At 37.2% G+C, this 25,344-nt stretch overlaps 1 protein-coding gene and 1 non-coding gene across 3 annotated transcripts in view; one reads left to right on the top strand and one right to left on the bottom strand.

Moving 5' to 3' along the window:
* Positions 1-25,344, bottom strand: part of Tmem38b (transmembrane protein 38B) — a 42,859-nt gene that overhangs the window by 5,730 nt on the left and 11,785 nt on the right. Inside the window, exons 3-6 of one of the 2 annotated variants that reach the window (XR_006149985.1) lie at positions 21,465-21,649; positions 20,583-20,670; positions 17,007-17,124; positions 11,318-13,120 (exon numbers count right to left, since the gene is read on the bottom strand). Coding sequence is in view for 1 of the 2 variants with exons in the window: in XM_042695849.1 (XP_042551783.1) it covers positions 12,902-13,120; positions 17,007-17,124; positions 20,583-20,670; positions 21,465-21,649 (610 nt within the window). In the remaining variant the exon portion in view is untranslated. Of the gene's footprint in view, positions 1-11,148; positions 13,121-17,006; positions 17,125-20,582; positions 20,671-21,464; positions 21,650-25,344 lie in introns of those variants that run through there. The other variant, XM_042695849.1, reaches the window with a different exon arrangement.
* On the top strand, positions 24,427-24,530 carry LOC122124459. Its single transcript, XR_006150562.1, has one exon. It is a non-coding gene; the product is annotated as a small nucleolar RNA U13 (small nucleolar RNA).

Below are 25,344 nucleotides of genomic sequence, written 5' to 3'. Positions count from 1 at the left end.
TGTAATCCTAGCTACTCAGGAGGCTGAGATCTGAGGATCAGGGTTCAAAGCCAGCCCGCGCAGGAAAGTCTGTGAGACTATTATCTCCAGTAAACCACTCAGAAAACCAGAAGTGGCGCTGTGGCTCAAGTGGTAGAGTGCTAGCCTTGAGCTGAAAAGCAGAGGGACAGTGCCCATGCCCAGAGTTCAAGCTCCATGACCGACCAAAAAAAAAAAAAAAAAATGTCTCCTGGAGGATTTGTTAAAACACAGACTGCTGAACTCTAAATCCCTCCCCCCTCTCCCTTTTCCCCCCCTCCCCCTTTCCCCCTCCATGAGTTCAGGGTGTTTCAGCAAGTTCGCTGGTATGCCCATGGACAGGTCTGGTACCATGAGAGCCTCCACTCTGGACCTTTGTCTGAACCACTTCCTCTGTACCCAAGTGTCTTGTCTGAACCACTTCCTCTGTACCCAAGTGTCTTCTCAAAGTGGAGAACTAAAAGGGTTGATGTAGGTAGTTGCAGTAATCATCAGAATAATATTCCTTGTTTTATCAAGGGAATTCTAAGAACTCAGCTCTACCCACTAAGAACAAGTGTTTGAGTTTATCCAAGTGTGTGTTGTATTCTAAACACTCTCAGTTTGTAATCATAAGCGTCATAATTCAATGGCCTACGTGTGCCAGGAATTTCTGTGAAATTCTTTAACTACTATCAATAGCTATCATTTCTGTGGAAGTGAGTTTTATCCTCATTTCTTAGATGAGGAAACTCAGGTACTAAGTAGATAAAATGAGCCCAAGGGCAAGTTGCTAGTAAATGGAGACTTAAGTACTACGCTTAAGTACTACAACATATGGTTCCTTTATCATCCCAGATTTTGCTCTATAAAATAAGCCAGCTTATTCCAAACCTAAAATCTTCTCATCCTATTATACCATTAACCTACAGTGATTTCCTGAATCTGCTTTCAAAAAATCTGCCAGCACATTGCTGGCAACCACCATGGTGTGCAATAATCATCTTTTAGCTTCTTAATAACCCTTGTGCATTGAACAATCAAGAGAACGGAAGGGTCAAGTAGAAGGCAACGCCCTGTAGTGCTGTGAATGTGTTGGAGGATTTTCTGTGATAATGCCTGGGGGATACATGGGCATTCTTGGCATATGAGAGCGTAAGAGTCTCTCACAACATCTGTTCCAACAACATCTCCAGACAGTACATCCTTAAAAGACAATTTTCAGAAAGCCCTAAACAATTGTTAAGCTTTTTTTGGCTACCTCCAAAGAAGAAAGCAAACAAAGCAAGCAATTCATGTTTCAATTCTCTATATACAATCTCTCCATAGTTATTTAGCCTCTAGTTACGTGCCTAAACTGAGACAGACTGAGACCTAGGAGCTGACAGGGTATCAGAAATGGATGGCCTGCATCCCAGCACTATTTTAATGCAAATTTGTAAATGCTAGGAAATGTAAGGCCGCGTGAGGAGGCCACAGGTACCAGGACCCACCAACAGCCCACCCCAACACCCACCTCTGAGAAATTAAGCTGATAACAGGATGGAAATGCCACCACCTCTGTCTATAGGAATGCTTCAGACAAACCTCAATTGAGGGACCCAAAAGCTACACAATATGAGTCTATTTATATGGAAATTTTAGGGCGGGCAAATGTACAGAGACAAAAAGTGGTATTGAAATGATATTTAAGGAAGGGGGCAATTTGGATTGCTCACAAGGACAGCTTTTTTAAGGTGTGATGGAAATAAAATCAGATACTGGTGATGGTTGCACAATATAATGAATATACCAACCCCCTTCCTTACTTCCCTAAAAAAAACAGAAACAGTGAAGCATACATACACCATACACTTTCTTGGCTTGAGCTCAGGGCCTTGCACTTAACCTGGCAGGTGCTCTCCCACCTGAACCATGACCCAGCCCTATTTTTATTTTCCAAATAGGGTCTCATATTTATGCTCAGACTCATATGGGCCATCACCCACCTAATTTAATCACACAGAGCTGAGTTGACAGGTATACTTCACCATGCCCAACTTCTTAGTGGTTGAAATGGGACCTCACAAACGTTTTACTGAAGCTGGCCTCAAACCACAATCTTCTTGATCTCTTCTTCCCAAACAGAAAGGTTTATTGGTGTGAGTCACTGTGATGTTTAAGTTCAAACTGAAGAGTGATTAAAATGATGGAGACAGGAGGGAGGGGCTGGGAGAGAATAAGGGAACCAAAGACATTGTCCTAAAGGAAATGCATTCATTGCCTAATTCATGTAATTGTAATCCCCTTGTATATTGCCTTATAACAACAATACAGTAAATTAATTTTTAAAAGTATATACTTTTAAATGAGTTTTATTATATGACTACCTCAAAATGCTAAAAAGAAAAAATACAATGACAAATCATTAAAATTAATGAATTTTGTATAGTTGCTAGTCAATATAAAAATTGTTTATAAGTTTACATACCAGTAAAGAGACTGCAACTTTCAAAATGATACCACTTACAGTACTTCAAAAAGCTTAAGATTCAGCCAGGTGCCAATGTAATCCTAGCTCCTCAGGAGATCGAGATCTAAGAATCACTATTTATAGCTTGTCCAGGCAAAAAAAAAAAAAGTCTGTAAGATTCTTATCTCCAATTAACCACTAAAAATAGCCAGAAGTGGAGCTGTGGTTCAAGTGGTAGTACGCTACTCTAGAGCACAAAAGCTCAACAGACAGAACCCAAGCCCTGAGTTAGGCCCAAGGACACATACACACACACACACACACACACACACACACACACAGAAGCACCAAATTCAAAAGAATTATAAAATTTGTTTAATATTTTACAGTAAGAACTATAAAACATAGCCAAGAGAAATGAAGCATATACCATGCTTCTGGGTTAGAAATTCAATATAAAAGTTACTTTGGGGGGGGCTGGGAAGGTAGCTCAGCGGTAGAGTGCATGCCTTGCAAGCATGAGGCCCTGGGTTCGATTCCTCAGCACCACATAAACAGAAAAAGCCAGAAGTGGCGCTGTGGCTCCAGTGGTAGAGCACTAGCCTTGAGCTGAAGAGCTGAGGGACAGCACCCAGATCCAGAGTTCAGGCCCCATGACCGGCAAAAAAAAAAAACAAAAATGTTACTTTTGGGGAAAAAAACAAATTGTTTAAATAGGGATACAGGTGGACCCATTGCAACAATGAGATGTACAAGACATTATGTCAAAAAAACTAACTTTACAACTTTGGTGTGGGGCAGGGGGGATGGAGTGGGAAGGGACGATAAGGGGAAACAAAGGAGGAGGCAACAATGCTTGATAAGAAATGTACTCAGACATATACTAGTTATTGCAAATAAGGGAAACCATGGGACCTATGTTTCTTTGGGCCTGGATTACTTCACTTAATATAATTTTTTCCAAGTCTTTCCATTTCCTAACAAATGGGGCAATGTCATTCTTTCTGATGGAGGCATAGAATTCCATTCTGTATATATACCACATTTTCTTGATCCATTCATCTACTGAGGGGCATCTGGGTTGGTTCCATATCTTAGCTATGGTAAATAATGCTGCAATAAACATAGTCGTGCTGGTAGCTTTAGTGTGGTCTTGTTTGTGATCATTTGGGTAAATGCCCAAAAGTGGGATTGCTGGGTCATAGGGAAGCTCTATGTGAAGTCTTTTGAGGAAGCTCCATACTGCTTTCCAACTTGGTTGACAAGTTTACACTCCCACCAACAATGCATTAGGGTTCCCTTCTGTCCGCATCCCCTCCAGCATCTGTTGTTATTAGAGTTCTTGACTATAGCCATTCTAACTGGGGTGAGGTGGAATCTCAATGTTGTTTTGAATTCCATTTCTTTTATGGCTAGAGAGATTGAGCATTTCTTCATGTGTCTTATCTGAGTCAAGCAGAAAAGGTCAGATAAGTTGATGTTAGGGGAATGAACCCCAAGATAAGTATTCAAATGTTTTTTGGGTTTTTTTTCCCTTTCATGCAATTGTTTCTAACATATTTATAAGATGATTTCTATCTTGCTTTGTATGTCCCTCCCCCACAGTATAACCCATACTTTCACTGTATTTGATGTTGGTATAATTTGTGGAGGGGAAGGGGAAAAAAACAAATCGTTTAACTAGGGATACAGGTGGACCCATTGCAACAATGAGATGTACACGTCGTTATGTCAAAAAAACGAACTTAACTTTGGTGAGGGGGAAGGATTGGGTGGGAGGAGGGGAGGAGTATGGGAAGGGATGGGAAGGGGAAACGAGGAGGCGACAATGCTTGATAAGAAATGTACTCATTACCTTGCTCATGTAATTGTAATCGCTCTGTACAGTATTTTCACAATAAAAAAAAAAGTTTTAAAAAAATGTTACTTTTCCCTGAATTTATCTTCAATACTATACAATACCAATAAATATTCCAGCAATTTATTTTGTGGAAATTGATAATTCCAAAATTTATATAGAGGCAAAGGGAGTCAAGAAGAGTCAATAAAACATAAAAGAAAAAAATTCAAAGATCTATTCCAGAGGATGTAAATACTCACAAGACTACAATATGATGTAGGTGACTACAATACGATAAAGATGATGTGGTACGGGGCAGACAAGCAGAATGCCTAATAGCCAGATCATTTCCCTATGCATAACTCATATGCCAAAGTAGCACTTTTCAATAAATGATAGTGGCTAAACTGATCATCCATAAAGGAAAGAAAGAAATGGATAGAAAGAAAATGTGACCCTTGCTCACACTATATAAAATTTAAATTTCAATTGGAATATAGATATTAGCATAAAATACAATAATAGATCTTGTAGAGTATCTGAGAATTTTATCATGACCTTGGTATAGGGAAAGGAGTCTTAAATAAGCTGTCTTAAATAATATACACTATCTTAAGACAGAAAGCTTTAATCATAAAAGGACTATCACTAAAACAATTAAAGTTAAGACTCCTCTCATGATACTGAACAGCTATTAAACATGCAAGAAAGATGGATCAAGGAACATATTTGCAGTTTTAAAACTGCACAAAGGCCATGCACTGGTGGCTCATGCCTAGCTACTCAGGAGGCTGAGATCTGAGGATCGAAGTTTGAAGCCACCCTGGGCAGGAAAGGCCATGAGACTCTTATCTCCAATAAACCACTCAGAAAATCAGAAGTGGCTCAACTGGTAGAGTGGTAGCCTTGAGCTGAATTGCTCAGGGAGAGCACCCAGGCCCAGAGTTCAAGCCCCAGGACATACTCCCCCCCAAAAAAACAACTGCACAAAGGCCCATATCTTGTGTTTACCCACATACACAGACTCTTGCCATATAAATGTAAATGAACACACAACCCAAGACAAAAGAAAAAAACAGAGAATCTGAAATAGAGAATTTATAGTATTGAAAATATCCAATAAACTTAAGAGTATTTCATTTCACTAATCAATAGAGAAATTCTGATTTAAAAGCTGGTGATACTATTTATACTGCCATCAGAATTATCAAATTTAAAAGACACGTGCTACTTAGTACTAGTGAAGATGTAGGGGAACTGGAATGCCCATACATTGTTGGTGGGAGGGAAAATTAAGTCTAAGCTAGCAATTGTGGAAAACTTTCAGGAACAGTCTACAAAAGTTGAATATGTTCATACTGAGTGACTTAACATTTACATTCCCAGGAATATACTGGGGGAAAAAGTTATACAGACGTACCATAAAGATATCCACAGCCAGATATGGTGGCTTACACTTATAACACAAAGTACTTGAGTTCAGTAGGTGACAGTTCAAGACCAGCCTAGGCACAAACATTCATGAGACCCCCCCACCTTCATCAATCAGTTCAGGTTAGCTTATGCAAAAAGTGAGCCTCAATTTTAAAAATGACTAAGGCACTTTCAAAGGGCAGCAACTTGTTCTGTGGGTGCCGCCCCTTTATTTACTATTGCCACCAAGCTGTATACGCTGATGTAAAAAAAAAAAAAATTACTATGGCACAAGGGATAGGGCCATGGTTCAAGTAGCAGAGTGTCTTCCTAGCAAGCTCAAGGCTATGAATTCAAACTCTAGAAGAATGTTTATAGCAGAAATATTTGCAATAGACTTGGAATAACAACAACAAAACCCTAAATTTCCATCAACACAATGGAGGCACAAATTAAGCACATTCATACAATGCAATATTACTGATAACAATGAATTACAGCTATACAAGGCTAACAGAGATGGATCTTAACAACGTAATATACCCAAAGTAAGTCTTACATTCAATGCCGTCTGCATAAATCTAAAACCAATGTGATACATCTGGAATCAGAAATCTGGAGACTGGTTACCCTTGAGAAAGAGTCAGAATGATTAGAAAAGAAAATGAGATGCTGATGAGGTTCTATTTTGTGAGCAGAGTTGTGGTTTCGAGAGCATGCTGTCAATGTGATCACTCACAAAAAGATTCATGATTTGTGAACTTTTCTGTTACACATCAACTACAATTTTAAATGCAGACCTAGTACATGTTCTTTTGAAGAAATATTAGTTTCTGATCAAAACTACTTGCCTCGAAATTTATTCTATTATTATTCTCATACTTGTCTGAATCAAATTCATCTCCTTTAGACTTCTATAGTAGGGTATCCTTTTGAGTGCTCAGGTAGTGTTTAAATATGTGTTTTAATTTCTCTTGTGAATTGTCAGGTTCATTTTGATATAGTCAAGGACTTAAAGTCACCATGAAATAAATCCTTTTTCCACAAAGAACCTCTGGAGTGGGTTTCTGTCTGCAGAGAGATGTTTAGTAAAACTATGTAGTATGTATTACAAAACCAAAATTAACATATTTTCAGTGGCTTTGATAATGATTCCTTCTGGGGGAAGCTAGTCACCAAGGAAGCAACAGGACTTGTGCCCCAGAAGATCGTGTCAGACAAGTGCTAAGAAACAAAGACTGCCTTTATGGCAACTGACCCAAGGGGAGTGTTGCAAACAATTGCTGTGAAAGAATGTTTCCCTAGTGGTCCCCATGACAGACAAAGCAGAAGAGTTGGCCTTTTCTTGCAATTCACCCTTATTTGAAAGGAATTACTGACATAGAGAGCACTTACTCTCCCTGGCCTTGCTGAGGAACTGCTTGTCATAGAAAACTATCACCCATGTTCCTGTCACTCTAACCTCTTCCCCAACATTTCCCACCAGCCGTGAGTACTTCAGTACTTACTGACTCATGTCACAGCCACCTCTAGGAGGTGTCACTCTGATCTGGCATCCTATAGATTTAGTTGAGAAGGGGGATTTGAAGGGAGATTCTGGAGTTTGGCTTCCATTCCTCTGTGAGTAATACTGGAAACAAGACAAGATGACAAGTCAGGTAATAGAGGCTTAAAGTTCTTTGAATATACAAATAGTGAGACCAGAAGGAGAAAGAATGGATTCTTATTAAGCTATGGATTTGATTACTACAAAATTTGTCATATGATGAATAATTATAGGGAATATATAAGCTTTTTACTTTTTGTCTTTTCTTTTCTGGTACTGGGGATTGAAACCAGGACATTGCTCTTGCTAGGCAAGCCCTTTGCCATTGAGCTACATCCCACCTTTTAAGATTTACAAGGAATAAAACTAGCAAAAAAGCATGACTGACCTTCTGAGTAACTATTGCTTTACATATTAGTATAAAATGTTGCTCTTTTAAATGTTTTTCTTTTTAAATGCCTCTTCATGGCTGTGGGATAGACAGTTTAAGACAGAGAAAGCAACAGCCATGCAAGAAAATATTAGGAATCTAGGCTTCTTCAAAATTAAAAATGTCTGCTCATTAAAAATAAACAAGCATTATAAAAAATAAACAAGCTAAGTCAGACCCAAAAAATCCTGATAAAAATACTTATTGGACAGGTGAATAATATTCAAGCCATATAAAGACCTCCTACAACTTAATAACAAAGAGCAAAATCTGATTAAAAAACAAAAAAACCACAAGCAAAATGTCTGAACAGATAATTCACAAAGAAAAATATATAAATGACCAAAAAGTACAGAATTGCTCTAATTCATTAATCATCAAATATATGAAAATTAAAATCCAAATCCCCACAGAGCACCATTAGGAACTGATACTATTAAAATGTTTGATAACACTAATCCTTGCTAAGGATATGGAGCAAATGGAGCACTTATAAGCTGTGGTGGTGTATAAAACAGTACAACCATTTTGGAGAAAGGTCTGGAAGTTTTGGGGAACTTTGTTATTGTTTGTTGGTGATGCTGAGGTTTGAATTCAGGGCCCAGAACTTCGAAGATAAGTGTTCTACCACATAAGTCAAGCCTCCAGCCTTTCCTGCTTCAGTTTTCAAGTAGGACCTCAAGTTTTTGCCTGGGGCCAGAGCCAGATGGTATTTCTCCTACCTAATCCTTTAGAATAGCTAGGATTATAGGCATGCATACCAAGTTTGTTCTTTGAGATAGGCTATCATTGTTTATTGTTTCACAATAAAACTCCTAGACATTTGCCCAGAAGAAAGAATCTATCAGAACTATATAAAGATACAATTGAGGATGGTGCTGGTAGTTCTCACCTGTAATCCTAGTGAATCAGGAGGCTGAGATCTGAGATTTGGGGAACCAGCCAGGAAAGTCTAGGAGATTCTTATCTCTGATTAACCACCAGACAACCAGAAGTGGAGCTGTGGTTCAAAGTGGTAGAGTACTAGTCTTGAGCAGAAAAGTTCAGGATCAGTGTCCAGGCTCTGAGTAGGCCCTATGATCAACAAAAAAATAAAAAATAAAATAATATAAAAATACTCTTGGGTGCTGGAAACATTCATGAAATTCTGAGTTTGATTCCTCAGGACCACATAAACAGAAAAAGATGGAAGTGGCACTGTGGCTCAAGTGGTCGAATGCTAACCTTGAGCAAAAGACGCTCAGGGACAGTGCCCAGGCCCTGAGTTCAAGCCCCAAGACTTCCCCCACCCAAAAAAATACTTTTGGTAGCTTATTTGGAATACCCCAATTTAGAAATAGGCCTGCTCTGTCTCAGCGGAATAAATGAAATGTAGTACAAACCATAGGATGCTATTAAGCAATTTAAGTTCACTTAAGGAACTACTAACAAACGGAGCAAGGCAGAAATGTTTCAGAACACACTATTCTGAGTCTGAAAGAAGTCTATGCAAAAGACAATGTAGTATTATGTTCAGTGAGGGAAGGTGTAGCTAGAAAGGGATTATCTGGGTTCCTATCATGTTTACACCTGGCTGATGCAGGTAATACATGCATTCATCAAAACTCAGTGTGGGTACACTTAAAATCTGTGTAACTTATTGTATGCAAATTATACTTCAAATAAGTTAATTCTGTTAATGGTTATTATCTGGGTGTGGTGGCACATACCTATAATCCTTCCACTCCAGAGGCTGCAGCTGAAAGATTTCGAGTTCCAGGCCAGCTGGGTTGACACAGGTGAGTTCCGAGCCAGAATGGACGGATGGAGTAGTGACAGCCTGGCTTGGGGGAAACAAAAAAAGTCAAAAATGTTAACAGCAAAACTGTTAAAATTGACACATGAAATTGTGCTTAATAAGACTGTTTTAAAAATGATGATGAAACTGTACTTAATAAGGAAAATACGTTTTTTTTGGTTGGTCACAGGGCTTGAACAGGGCCTGGGTGCTGTCCCTGAGCTTTATTGCTCAAAGCTGTGGCTCTACCACCTGGAGCCACAGAATCACTTCCTACATTTTATTTTTTTTTTTTTTTTTTTGGGTCCGGTCGTGGGGTCTGAACTCTGGGCCTGCGCGCTGTCCCTCAGCTCTTCAGCTCAAGGCTAGCGCTCTACCACTTGAGCCATAGTGCCACTTCCGGCTTTTTTTTTCATTTTGCTTATGTGGTGCTGCGGAATCGAACCCAGGGCCTCAGGCATGCAAGGCAAGCACTCTACCACTGAGCCACCTTCCCAGCCCCCGTCTTCCTACATTTTAATTTGATCTAGATGAAGTACATGAAGCTTGCATTTACCCAGATGTTGAGGTTTGATTTTAACAGAAAGGCCTAACAACCTTACTTTACCCAAACCTCTCTCCTTTCTCACTTTCTACCCTGACATCATGCTTCATGTTCATTCTTAACCTTTTTTTCTAACCGTAAGGACACATTTATTTCTTATCTCTTTACCAGTAGAATGTAAGCTCCAAGGTAGCAGGCCTACTTCTTGGGTTCTGTATCTTCAGGACCTAACACAATGCCTGACTCATACTGGCACTCTGTCATCTGTTCAACAGGCAGATGAATGATCACCAAAAGTGAGACTTATAGTGGGTACATACTACAAAGCAGCATTGTTGAACACGTTGCTAACATTCCTCTCAATTCCACTTCTAACATTCCTCTCAAAGAACTAGCAGTTTGAAATAGATTTCTCTCCCCACCATCTTTTTCTTTCTCTCCTCTCTCACTTTTTTATTTTAATGGAAAGGTGTCTGAACTAAAATGCACAGATGAGTATCTAATGAGGGTTTTCTCTCTCCTATCATCTTCCACTATTTGGTCTTATCCCTGAAAGTCTACAATTTCCACTAAAATCCATCCAAGCCACATATCTGAATTCTCTGTCTTTACTGGACTCCCTTAGCAGACAGTGACTCATCTGATAAATCAGAATTGGGATCTTCATTTGGGCGCATTTTTCTAAGGAACTCCTTCCTGCCAGCTTGTTTCTCTTTTTTCATCTATCTATAGCATTTTCTTTTCTTTCTTTTGTTGTTGTTGTTTGAGACCTACCAGGTCTTGACTTCCTCAGTGCCACCTCTGATTGGCTGAGCTGTGTGATTCACATCTACAGGCCTTATTCATGCTTCATATTGAGTAAGGAGTCAAATAACCTGGGCGACAAATCCAAGCCAAGTCTCTGCTGACAGCCTAAGGAGATTCAGGATGGAAATTTCAGGCCAAACCCTTATTTCCCTAGTATAATTTTTACCCCCAAGAACCTTGAAGTGAGGGTTATAGGATATTTGCAAAAATTAATAAAGTTTGAACCAGTGTCCCATTTAGACAGTAATCATTGGGTAGATTCTATGCCAGTCAAATCAACAGAAGGATTCTTAACTCCTACCCTCAATAAAAACACAAAAGAAAAAAATATATAATACTCGATTGGTGATACATAACTTATTTTAATGAATTTTCCATTAACACAATAAAACAAGATTTCTACCATTCCAACAATAAATTCAAATTCCAAAACAGACAATAACATGTAAGTTTTAAATAGATTTTAACTAGAATATCAAATATAATACAGAATTAAACAATGCTTTGTCACAATATTTTATTCCAAGTTATCAAAAGTGCTCCCCCCAAAAATGATAGTATCTGCTGGTGTTTATGTGTTTGAAATAAAAAAGCCAACAACTCTTGATATGAATGCAATTTGAGTACTTCTATGCCATCCTACAATACCTGATACAGGTAGAAAGTTCATGGTCTTGGTGTAAGAAATCATATCACAGAGTTTCAATCAGACTTCTAAACCCCATACAATAAAACAAGAAAGCCTGCCAGCATTTAGTATCTTTTCTTGTTTTATTGTTAGTTTGGCAATAAGAGATCAGATATAATGTCTTCATTCAAATAGACGACTATATAAGGTTCTGTTTCTGTTTCTGTTAGCTGGTACCAACAAATGCACAAGAACAATTCTCATTAGAGCTGAGCATTTACACATGAAATAATTAGTTTTCATTTAAAATAAAATTCATACTGTATATGTAGATTAAGATAAAACATAACCATATACAAACTACCAAGAGACATTAAAACTGAAAAGGCAGCCACTAGAAAGGAGACATAAAAAGAAAAAATTCTAGTGGATATAATTTTTGTTCAATCATTAAGCTAGCTGCCACCAACTGAAGCTGGAAAGAGCATGTGCAATGCAGAGAAGAATGTTTCCTACAGCTGAAACAAATGTGTTTTAGAAAAAGTAATAAAACTAAGCTCAAAATGAAAGTTTTAAATATAGGATTCATATTTTTTAAAAATTACAACTGTAACCTGGTGCGGTGCCCACGCCTGTCATTCTAGCTCTCAGGATGCTGGCAAGTTTGAGGTCCCTGGGCCACACACACACACACACACACACACACACACACACACACACACAGCACACACACACACACACACACACACATACACACACACACACACAAACTGCACCCTGGATTTTCTTTTCAGAAAAAAATGTTTTTAAACAAAGGCATGAAATAGACTATAGATTGGGACTTGTACTAATATTGTGATCTCACCTAAAAACATTAGAGATATAAAATTAAATTTCAAGTATATTTCCATTTACTGTGGGCAAAATTATAATACTTATCAAATATAAGATTGAAAATTATTTTCATTTATATTAAAAGCACTGTAGGGACAGTTGGCTGTTTTTAATGTTCAAAACTAGATAGGAATTTATTCTAATTACAAGGAACCATAATGGTGACGTGAAGTATTTAATTCTGATGAACTAAAGCTCAATTCAAATCAAATTTTAAAAATGTAAAAATATCTAAGTTTTGAAAAGGTTGAAAAGTCTGTAATTTTTACAATAGGTTTATTTTTTTCTTACATTTAAAAAGTTACCTTTCTTTTATAAATATAAAACTATTCAAAGAAACAAGAGAATATCTTACATATCAAAAAAAATAAATTTACATGATACACTCATTCTAACACTCAGGAGTTACAATCGTGAAAGTGGTAGTCTCCCTGAAACAAAGAATTCCTTCCCTTTGTCACCTCCACACCTTGTAAAATCTTTATTTCACATCATTTACATAGAATATCAAAATCTGATAGGTAGATGAGATTTTTTTTTTTTTTGCCTTTTAGAGCAGCTCATCAGGTAAATTTATTCAGTCTTCTTAGTGTTTTTCTTTTTAATATTTTCCACCACATCCTCTGGTATAGGCTTTGAGGTAGATGAGCCAGTGCCATTGAAAGATGCTTTTGTTTCACTTTTCTTTCTACACAATGAAAACTGCTGCTGCCAGCCAAACAGCATCCGACTCAATATATCTTCTAAAGGAGCAAGTGTCATGGTAGAAGTCTCTGTAACCATCATGGTTATCTAGAAAAAGAAATCACTTTTAAATTTAAGTATAAGTGCTGTTTCTCAAGACAGAAAGAAAAGGAAAGGATTAAAAAATGTATTCTGAATTTAATATGCATAAGCAAACAATGCCAGATTCTAGAAAATTTTCCATGAAAAACAACATAACCAGGAAAATTATACAAGACACCACATTTAGGAGTATGAAGCAGCAAAACCACTTCCACACAAGTAACACTCAAAGGAAATAAGATAGAATATCATCTACAGTCCATACCAATAACCAATAGAGCTATAATTACTACAATCCTAACAAATACCAAAACTGTGATAAGTACTTTATACTATTCCTCTCTCTCTACACAGTTACTACTATGTTATTATCCTCATCATATGGATTTAGAACCAAAGCTCTGAAAGTTACCTCACTTTCCCCAAGGAGTAAAGCAATATACAATACTCAGATTTTGCGGTTAATTACTAAGTACACTATCCATACCAAAAGTCAGACACTTACAATGAATTAAAGAATATTGCTCCTAAGCATGACCTAGAAAGCTTCAACCAAACCACCCAATTTATGTATGTGTATATGATAGAGATAGAGAAATAGAGATAGATATAATAGAGTTATAAAGACAGAGACAGAGATAGAGATTTGATAGATATGGAATCATAAGAAAGAGTAGAGAGGGTTTCCAGTTCTTTATCTGGCAAAGCTTGGTGTGCAGAAATGTTTAGACTTGCTCATGAAATAGACTGGTGTCAAAATGGACCTTGAGGAGAATTTTAAGTTCTAGAGTAGTTCTCAAAAAGTCCAGGAATTTCTAAGAATCAATTTCTCTGCAGCACAGAAACTAATCACATGGGAAAAAAATTTAATCCATTTCCAGAAAAGACACCTATACAATCCAGTTGCTTGGATAAAAATGTAATCAAGAAAAAATTCTTATTAAATACAACACAATCCAGGGATTGAAAAGTTTAACAATAGTAGATGTCCATCACAAGAGGAATAGATAAGGGAAATGCATATTATTCAAGTTAAAAATCTTACAAAACATCAGAACACGATCTGTTTCATTTTCACTTATGTAAATCCAAACACCACTGTAGGCCAAATGCCACTGAAATGTAAATAGCTAATCTTGTTATGAGAATTTGACACCAATAAAAATAAAAAATCTAGGTTGATGGTAGTGACACAATCTGGAATCTCAGCACATGAAAGGCAGAGATCGGAGGATCATAGTTTGAAGCCAGCCAGGGTAAAATGTTAGGTAAGATTCTCATCTCAAAAAACAAGCCAGGTACAGTAATACATATTTATAATCCCAACTATGCAGGAATTAGAGGTAGGAGGATAATTGTCTGAGGATAACTGAGCAGAAACTACAAGAGCCTATCTGAATGATAAACTAAAGTAAAAAGGGACAGGGATGTGACCTAAGTGGTAGGCAGCTTGCCTAATAAACACAGACCTGAATTCAAACCTCATTATTGCTAAATAAACAAAAACACTTTAAAAAATACGTACACAGAACCTTCAAGTCAGCTATGACTATACAGCTTGTATCTCAACAAAATCAGAAATGTATTTCAAAAATACTAAAAATCTCTGGAGAGCAATAGTACAGGCAGAACTTGATGGTGCTATGTCCCTAAGAGAAAGGAAGTTGAATACATGGAGCTTCACATTCACCATGGCTGGCTTTTCAAGGATATGTGGCACTTTGCAGTCTCAAGAGGAAAAGGAGACAAGCCAGAGCCTAAGAAAGCCAACCCATCTAGAACCTGAGGGCAAGTCAGACCAAAAGAAACTTGTGGCAGTGAAACCACTCTGTTCTAAGATGTATTAATTCCTAAACTGAATGCACATAAAAAGAAAGAGATTCAAAAGCTTGCAGAGAGACACAGACAAGAGGCCAACAGCTGAGCAGACATTTCAGGGGTGCGTGGTGCTAGAAGATAGGTTGGGGGCTGAGGTGACTTGAGATACACACCTCAGACTTAAATAGGTACTCTAAAAGGGTTACATTCTGGAAAGATAAACCTGAAAGAGAATTAATGTCTGAAATCAAGCACTGATGGGATTAAAATAATCTATGCATTACACTCACCTGTCAGAATGCTAAATGCTATCCTTGCCAGCAAGGACTTTACAGGTTAGGCAGTAACAAGCAAGTAAATTGGTAATTAGAAAACAGTAACAAATACTAGCATTAATAAAGGTCTAGCCACTATCACACAAGCAAAAGGTTGTCATGTCTTTGAATGTAGTTACTTGGAATAAAATTATAGAGGAGTTTAAATAGAATATCATCATCCAAGTTTATTCCAATAGTGAGCAAGATTTATAAATTTTCTTATATAACAGTGTTCTTTAGACTAGTTAGTATGAGATATACTACCATAATTATCTTGGTCATAGCTGTGCTTAATGGCCAGCTAATAAAAGGTACAAGAACTCAGATAAAAAGCAATGGTCTATAGTTAGGAAAATAGAAATATCTTTTTACAAAATCCAAAAGAGAATTATGTCACAACTTAAAGCATTTTTTAAGAACAAGAACTAATAATATTTTTCAAAGTCAAGTGTTTTAATAGAATCTCCCCTCCCTACAGACTCATTGCTCTACTGAGAAGTATCACTAGCATTCAAAATTACTGCTGAGATGGTTCAAGGACAGACTGCTGTGAATTCAGCCTCTTACCAACTCTTGATCTATCAAGGTGACAAACATAATTTTTACAAATACAATGAAGCCTTACTCTTTTACAAATAAATTATAATACTGTCTCCTTACGTGGTACACTATTTAAAGGCATTTTACCTAAATTAAATAGTATCAGTCAAAGACTTGCATTAAAAAAGAAAAAAAGAAAGTAGAAAGCTCTAACAATGATTTGGTTTCTCAATATATCCTAAAATATAAATAAAGTCAGACAAAGAAATTGTTTAAAGCTCTATTATATTCTTTATATATTTCAAGCTATATCATTATAAAATGTCCAGGAAAAAAATACCTGACACAAAATATATTTTCTTTAAGAGCATAAACAGCAATACATATGTACTTTTATATCCTCTATGATGTCTAACTTTTAGAGTACAATAAAACAAAACCTTGAGTTGGATGAGGGTGGCTCACACCTGTAATCCTAGCCACTCAGGAAGCTGAGATCTGAGGATCAAGGTGAAAAGCCAGTCCAGCCAGGAAAGTCCATGAGACGCTTATCTCCAATTAACTAACCACCCAAAAAAAAAAAAAGGCCCAAAGTGAAGCTGTGGCTCAAGTGGTAGAGTACTAGCCTTGAGGGAAAAAAATAGAGCAAAAACACTCAGGGGCAGTGCCCAGGCCCTGAATTCAGTACTACAAACAAACAAGCCATCATCAGGAAAAAAAAAAAAAAAAACTATTTAAGATTATAACATATCCCTATGTTTATATGCTAAATATGTACATTGTAGAATACTGAACTATACATGTTTTAGTATATAATAAAAGTTGACTAAAATTAAAAACATACACACACATACAAAAACAAGCTAAAACTTCCAGGTAGGTAATAATAATAGAAAAGACTGGCCACAGAGATGTCTTAATATAAAATCCTGAAATTTTAGAGCTTATAGAAACTCAGAAAACATGAACCGCAAGAAACTCATTTTACAAATAAGGCAGACTCTAATCAACCATGACTATCTCCAGTACTTTCTGGATTCTGTACACTATCCAGCTACCCGCAAGTAGCCAAATCACCAAACAAGCTGTATCTTTTCATTTTAATTATAATAAAACAACTAATATACTTAGTGCTTGATCAATATGTAGGATTCTACCAAAGAGAAAAGGCGGTACAGAAGTTGTAATACTCATCTATAGCCCCTTTAAACTCTTACCTTAGTGGTCACAAGAAAGATGGTATAAAAGAACATAAGATTATGCTTTGATACTGCCAGATGCTTGGTGTGCTGGAATGTGAACATAACTGACCCCAGCAGGGTTACCTTGGATGGGCTGAAACAAAACACATTCAAGTCAGTAAGTAATAAAAATGATCTGGTAAATACAAAATATAAATCACTGTTTAAGGAATGTTATTAAAGCAAGAATTTTATAATCCAAATTACATTTCCTCACACAGTTATCAATTGTGTTACTTAGAACTGACATCCTGAGCTATTCCACAGTAAAGAATTATAAAATTAAACAAAGAAATGCTTTAAATTTTTGTACTTTGCTGAAAATTCTTTTTCCCAGAGTCTATAAAACATTAATTTGTTTTTATATTGTACTATTTCTTGTAGTTTTTTTGTTGCTGTTTTTAAGCCAAATAATCTAGGAATAGCACTGTTTGCTAGACCTGGTATTTGCTCAGTACATGAGGTTCAAATTTTCCTTTTTTTTTTTTTTTTTTTGGTGTGTTTTTTGTGGGTGGGTGGGGTTGTTTTATTTTTGTGGATCATGGGGCTTGAACTCTGGGCCCAGGCCCTGTCCCTGTGCTCTTCAGCTCAAGGCAGGCACTCTACCACTTAAGCCACAGTACCACTTCTGGTTTTCTAGTGATTAACTGGAGATAAGAATCTCACGTACTTTTCTGCCCAGGCTGGCTTTCAACCTCAAGCCTCAGGTCTCAGCCTCCTGAGTAGCTAGGATTACAGGAATGAGCCACAGGTACCCGGCTTCCTTTGCTTTTTCAAACATAAGATTTAAAAATTATCTATTTGTATCTTTTTCAAAGAGTGCTTTATAAAACAATAGTAGGCTATTAGTATAGTAACACAAAAACAAGCTTTATAAATATACTTGTAAGTTTGGAAATGTCAAGTTATCCAAACACAAAGTGTGAAATGTTAGAAATTTTACAAATTCATACGCACCATGAATGACAAGCCATGTTTTCATACTGTAATACTTCTGAAGCATATTTGACCATATAATACTTTCATTTAAAAAAAGGACAAGAAGCAAAAAGCCAGAAGTGGAGGTGTGGCTAATGTGGTAGAGCACTAGCTTTAACAGCCCATGCCCTGAATTCAAGCCCCATACTGGCAGAGAAAAAAAAAAAAAAAAAAAGACTGGAACATCCAGGCAGTGGCTCAAGGCTATAATCCTAGCTACTTGGGAGGCAAAGTTTGGGAAACTGAAGTTTGAGGTCAGTCAAGGCAAATAAAAGTTTGTGAGATTCTATTTTGACCAATGGTTACTGTACATCTACCTTCTCAAGCTACATGGGAAGTATAATGGCTAGGTGCAGTCGTGCATGCTTGTCATCCCAGACACACAGGGAAATCAATCACAAATAGAAGGTTCACAGTCCTGGTCAGCTTGAGCACAAAACAAGACCCTTTCTTGAAAATAACCAATGCAAAAAGGGGTTGGCAGAGTGATTTCAAACCTCATTCCTGTCAAAGATAAAATAAAATAAAGTAAAATAAAAATGAATAAATAAATATTGCATCTGAGGAAGAAAAACTGCATAGATAATAAACTGGGGCAGGGCATTGGAGAACAGATGGTATTTACAAAAAAAAAAAAAAAATGTGTATATGTGCTGGTACTGCAGCTTCAACTCAGGGCCTGAGCTGGCCCTGAGCTTTTTTTTTTCCCTCAAGTTAGTGCTCTACTATTTGACCCACAGCTCCACTTTTGACTTTTTGGAAGTTTATTGGAGATAAGAGTCTCACAGACTTTCCTGCCCAGGCTGGCTTTGAACTGTGATCCTTAGATTTCAGCCTCCTGAGTAGCTAGGATTACAACCCTGAGCCACCAACACCCAACACAAAGAAATTTTAAATTATAAAGTGTGAGATTGTTAAGGAAGATCAAATAGCATTAGAAAATCTAATACTTTTTAGTTTCCTGTGAAATAGAAAACAAGTTACTCCCAAAATACAATGACAGAACAAGCATTGGATACATTATAGATATTCAACTCCAAAAGGGAAAACAAGGAGGAAAGACACCATTGGTTTCAAGCCATTCTGAAATTCATCTGAGCAACTTCCAATACTCTATGGCTTGAGACTCCATCCCATGTCTACCAGGCTAATCTCCATACTGGAGGCTCAGCCTTGGCACCTCTGACTCAAGCTGTAAACCAAGCTTCAGGTCTTTGACCCACAGTTCCCACCATGAAGTCATTATTCCTTTCCTTCAAAGGCAGGACACATTTTCAACTGAGCAGTTTTATCATCCTGTTTCTTATACACAGAATTTGGGCAGTCTGTCATCTTTCATTTTATCTTGTCCTTTCAGTCCAAGCTGGCAGTACTTCTGCTGATTTAACATTTCCAAACTCTTCTGGGTATCTTGGGATCTACGCCATTAGACAAGAAAATCCTCCACAGATCTTTCTTGAATAACTCATCTCTATTCCTGGCTTCTGCAATGTTAGTTGAATGGACCATGAATCACATACCTAATCTCTTCAACAGTAGCACAAGGTTGTACATATAACTTTCACTTCTCTCCAGAACAAACTTTCCTAAGAATAAATCTAATTATATCTTTTATAATTTGAATAATCTGAAACTACCCCAAATCAACCAAGTGTAGTTTTCTTTCTTTCTTTTTCTTTTTTTGGTCAGTCGTGGGCCTGAACTCTGTCCCTGAGATCTTCAGCTCAAGGCTAGCGCTCCACCACTTGAGCCATAGCACCACTTCTGGCTTTTTCTGCTTATGTGGTGATGAGGAATCAAACCCAGGGCCTCATGCATATGAGGCAAGCACTCTACCACTGAGCCACCTTCCCAGCCCCTTCTTTCTTTCTTTCTTTCTTTTTTTTAGCAGTTACTCCTTTAATTAAGCACTCTTCTCAAGCACTTTACTATAAGCATCAAAAAAAACATGGGGAGGGGGGCCTGGGAAGCTGGCTCAGTGGTAGAGCACTTGCTTTGCATGCATGAAGGAGGCCCTGGGTTCAATTCCCCAGCACCACATAAGCAAAAAGAAAAAAGCCGGAAGTGGCGCTGTGGCTCAAGTGGTAGAGCGCTAGCCTTGAGCTGAAGAACTGAGGGACAGCGCCCAGGCTCAGAGTTCAAGCCCCACGACCGGACCCCAAAAAAAAAATCTCATTAGCAAAATACCCAAATTAACTGTTTACAAGTTATGCTTTCCATAAACCATAGAGAACAATTAGATTAGTTAATGCTACTTTATAACAAGGATCTTTTTCCTCTAGTTTCCATGATCACTTTTCTCATTGCCTTATGAAAACCTGGCCAACACCATTAATATTCATTCGCCGACATTCTATTTATGAGAAAACAGAGACTATACCAGGACATAGGTGCTTCTGTAAGTGGAGCTGTGGCTCAAGAGACAGAGTGGTAGCCTTGAGCAAAAAAAGCTGCATGTCAGTGGGCTAAGCCCGAGTTCAAGCTCCAGGATGGCACCCCAAAAAAAGCAAAGAAAAACCAAATAAGTAAAATCTAAGGATAAAATCCAGATAAAGATAACATATGCCAACTTACTATGACATTTTTAGCCACTCATCACCTTCTGGCTTCCAATCTCCTTTTAACAACTGCTCCAAGTTTGTGATAAGGGCACCCCCTGCACCTAAAAATAAGAAGATGAAACAAGAATATTTAGCCAGTCTTCTTAAGAAAATATTTGGGGGAAGCTATCATTGTACCATCTGACTTAAAATCTAAGAGAATTCCCAAAATAGAATCCTTGGAGGAAGAAAAGGTGCTTTATATACTTATAGCACTGAGACAACTGAAATTCTCTTTCACCCATTGGACCACTACCTTTTTTATAAACAAAAAAAAAGAAAAAAAACTATAATTAAGGTCAAAATTGGATCTTTAGTCAGAGATATCACTAGAGGTATATTACAAATAGTAAAAATACAATCTTATACTTGATCACTTCCTTTCCTGATATGATCAGTTTTAGGAGCAGTATACTATAGCAAGAGGTTAAAGAAATCTGTTCAAGTCCCACATAAAATAGTAGAAGTCACTGATAGAATATGAACATGAAACAATGTTGTACCATTTTTTCCATGTCCAATAATTCACAGTAGAGAAAAAGAAATGCATTGTATATACACAAACCACATATATACTTATATAAAGCTTTTTATTTGTGGTAAAATAATTAACTATAAATTCCTCAAGTTCAGGGGCTCCTAATATAATCAATCATAAAAAAGACAGTCAGACTCCAAATAATGGCTGATGAGGTACTAATGAGAAGCTTTGAATTAATTTTAATAGCCAACAACATAGTTTTTGCCTTCCAAAAAGCTATTATTAAAGTATGTAATCTCCATCACTATAATCATAATTATTCAGTAGTTATGGAACATCAATACAATACTTATGAATATATGCTATTAGTATTACCTCGGGCCCATCCAATAACTATCATGATTATCCAACCATCTCTGTAATAGCTGTTAGCATGTGTGACTCCACCTACTATTTTCCAAGTTCTGGTCACTTCCTTCATTCCCGTAGCCAGGAGCTGAACAGGTAGGTATGAATAACCATGGGAAACTAGGTCACATGGGCAAAAAAAAGTAATATACCTGAAATTAAAATTTAATATTTTAATATATGAATGGAATCAGAAGAATAGAAATAAACATCCAGCTCATAAATATTAACAACATAGCAATACCTAACAAATGGAATTATCTATATAAACTCATATTAGCTCAGAAGGTGAATTTAAGAAGAGCACAGATTGGGAACTATGCTGATTTTTTTAAATCACATGAAAAAAAACTGTAAATATTATGATCAGAGACACCTAAATATTCTATGAGTATATGAAATATCACTTACTTCTTAATTTGTACCTATCCTATTTTGGAAGCTATTGTTTCAAAATCTACTAAATGTCTCTTAAAAATATTTCATCAGGGCTAGGAAAGTGGCTCAGTGGTAGAGCGCTTGCCTTGCATGCATGAGGCCCTGGGTTCGATTCCTCAGCACCACATAAGCAGAAAAAGCTGGAAGTGGCGCTGTGGCTCAAAGTGGTAGAACGCTAGCCTTGAGCCGAAGAGCTGAGGGACAGCGCCCAGGCCCAGAGTTCAGGCCCATGACCAGACCCAAAAAAAAAAAGAAAAGAAAAGAAAGCCTCTGGTGATTCAGCAAGGGCTGCAGCACTAGCACCGTTCCCTGTGTGCCTTGAAGGACACGAGCTTCAATCCATACAAAAGCAGAAGTCAGCCAAAGAAGCAGGTTTATGTGAAGAAAAAATATACTTTCATACAGCTGAAAAAATATAAAACTAGATATTTGCCAAAATATTGCTCCTGAGACATAATAAAAGATACAACGGTGTGATCAGCCTAAATCTTCTTTTCTTCTTCATCTCCACTTAATTTCTTCCTATTCCTCAAAGTGCTATCCATTGATTTTGGAAGTTTTATTTAATTTCAGCTCAGATTAATGCTGCTCTTATACAACTAAAACAATTAGTTCCCAGACTTCAAAATAGCTCTCCATATATTTTTCTTTATAATGTAAAATAAAGACTATAATGCTCAAAATAAATTACAATAGTTCTCAAATGACAGGAGCCATTCATCTTAATACCCTCTACCCTAAAATGCAGCATGATGAAAAATGGCTCTAAATTATTTGTTAGCAGTCAAAGAATCAATTGATACAGAATTTGAAAGGAAATGTGGCAGGGACAAAACTTTTTGGTTCCGTTTTTCCTTATAGAAGATAACCTTCTATAAAAGGTTATCTTTTGATAACCTTTTGAGATTAAAAGGCACGAATTCATCACAGGGTGAAATGGGCCAGGATAGATAGATTAGAAGACTAAGAAATTATATTTTTTGTTTTGGTTTTTTTTTGGGTCCGTCATGGGGCCTGAACTCTAGGCCTGAGCGCTGTCCCTCAGCTCTTCAGCTCAAGGCTAGCGCTCTACCACTTGAGTCACAGTGCCACTTCCGGCTTTTTTCTTTTTGCTTATGTGGTGCTGAGGAATCGAACCCAGGGCCTCATGCATGCAAGGCAAGCGCTCTACCACTGAGCCAACTTCCCAGCCCCAGAAATTATATTTTTTAACAAATATCAAAAGGGCCAGGAAGTAAACTGAAAAAGATGATAAACGCTCCCTCCCATCATACCTTTACCTCCTACATCCTTCAATGTTCAGTTATAAGAAGACTAAAGAGGGACTATCTACATCTGCCTTTTCCTTGGAAATGATAAGTCTGGGAAGCATTCATAAATAAGACAGAAAGAATGAACTGCATACCTGGCAAAAGACATAAAAGTTACATGGGTTTTGGGTGGACCTTACCCATCTTACCCACTCAAAAACATGAGGATTAGGAATCACTAGACTGACCTAACTACAAGTTAGTTACTACTGTTTTGAGTCTCTAATTCCCATTTCCTGCACACAGGGTACAGGAAATGTTTTCTTCTTTTCTATTCCTGCTTACTGTAATCCTGTTATACCAAAACAAACCCTTGCTAAAACTTGAAAATGATCGTGATTTAAAATTTTTCATCTTCAGCTGAGAGGTAGAGCACTAGCCTTGAGCTGAAGAGCTGAGGGACAGCACCCATGCCCAGAGTTCAGGCCCCACGACGGACAAAAAGTATAATAATAATAAAATTTTTCATTTTCATATAATACTTTGAAACTTTCTGTATACTATTCTCTTTAAATATAGAACTTCCAAAGAGTTGGATATGTGATAGAGGAAAAGAATATAAATACACTTAAATAATAAACTTTACACGTTTTAATAAAACTACTTGGATACATAGTATATAGATTAGATTAAGATGAATTGGATCTAGCCTGGTACTGGTGGCTCACACCAGTAATCAATCCTAGATACTCAGGAGGCTGAGATCAAAGTTCAAAGCCAGCCTGTACAAGAAAGTCCATGAGACTCTTATCTCCAACTAATTACCAAAAAGCCAGAAGCAGAGCTGTGACTCAAGTGGTAGAGCACTAACCTTGCGCACAAAAGCTCAGGACCAGCATCAAGGCCCTTAGCTCAAGTCCCAGGCCCAATACAAAAAAAATTTTTTTAAAGAGTTGTTTTTGCTTTAGCAAAACTTAATGCTCAAAAGTAACATACTCCAAGGAATAAGAACAATATTACAAATGGACCCCATTTTCATCCCTTAAGCTTGTCTTTAGCATGAGTTAAAAACTTAAGATTATTGCAACAGCAGTTTTAGATGTTTATATATCCAGTTATATAGCATTATGGCATATGGTCTAAAATTTGTAATTACTATCTCCTCTGAAGAAAGAATTGTTTAATCATATATTTCTAAAGTACATATAATAAGGAAATGTATTTTTAAAAACTATTCCTAGATCCTTTTCCAGCTCATAAGTATGATGATTAGGTTCTCACATGCTTACGTGACATGTACCTCCTTCAAACCTTGTTACAATATAGGTATATTACCTGTCTGATGGGGGGGGGGGGGTGAAAAAACGTTTCCTATTTGAGTACTAAATAGCCACAGAGCAAAAGAACAACTGGTTACAATGATCACTAGACAGATCAGACCAATGGCTCCCTAAACAACCATTTCTGGTCTGTTAAACATGATAATTAACTTTTTAAAATTCCTTTAGTGACTCCCTTATTATTCATTAGGTATTCACTATGTTGTTACCTCTGTAAAAATAATTTTACCTATAATCTGGGTGCTGGTGGCTCCCTTTTGTAATGTGCTTTTAGGATCACAGTTCAAAGTCAGCCTGGTCCTAAAAGTCTGTGAAATTCTTCCCTCCAATTTATTACCAAAAAGCCAGAGGTAGAAGTGAAAAATCCAAGTAAGAGCTTGAGGCTGTGAGTTCAAGTTCCATAATAACAAAATAATAATAATAGTAGTAGTAGTAGTAACAATAACAATTTCACCTTTAAGTTTATAACATCAAAGATCTTAAGCTTACAAAGCAGCTAAAGAAAAATACTAAGGAATGAAAAAAGAAATGGAATGAGACAAGGAAATAGAATTCTCTTATACTTTTAGGTCACATGTGTTAGGTTAATAGAAAGAGGAAAAAGACATAAAAATCAATCCAAATAAAACAGAACACAGGGGCTGGGAAGGTGGCTCAGTGGTAGAGTGCTTGCTTTGCATGCATGAGGCCCTGGGTTCAATTCCTCAGCAGCGCATAAGCAGAAAAAGCGGGAAGTGGCGCTGTGGCTCAAGTGGTAGAGCGCTAACCTTGAGCTAAAGAGCTGAGGGACAGCGCTCAGGCCCAGAGTTCAGGCCCCAT

The sequence above is a fragment of the Dipodomys spectabilis genome, unplaced genomic scaffold, assembly GCF_019054845.1.
Source record: "Dipodomys spectabilis isolate Male_0828 unplaced genomic scaffold, ASM1905484v1 ptg000006l, whole genome shotgun sequence".
Taxonomy (NCBI): Eukaryota; Metazoa; Chordata; class Mammalia; order Rodentia; family Heteromyidae; genus Dipodomys; species Dipodomys spectabilis.
Note: the sequence above shows the minus strand (reverse complement) of the source record. Positions and strands in the feature narration are given on the sequence as shown.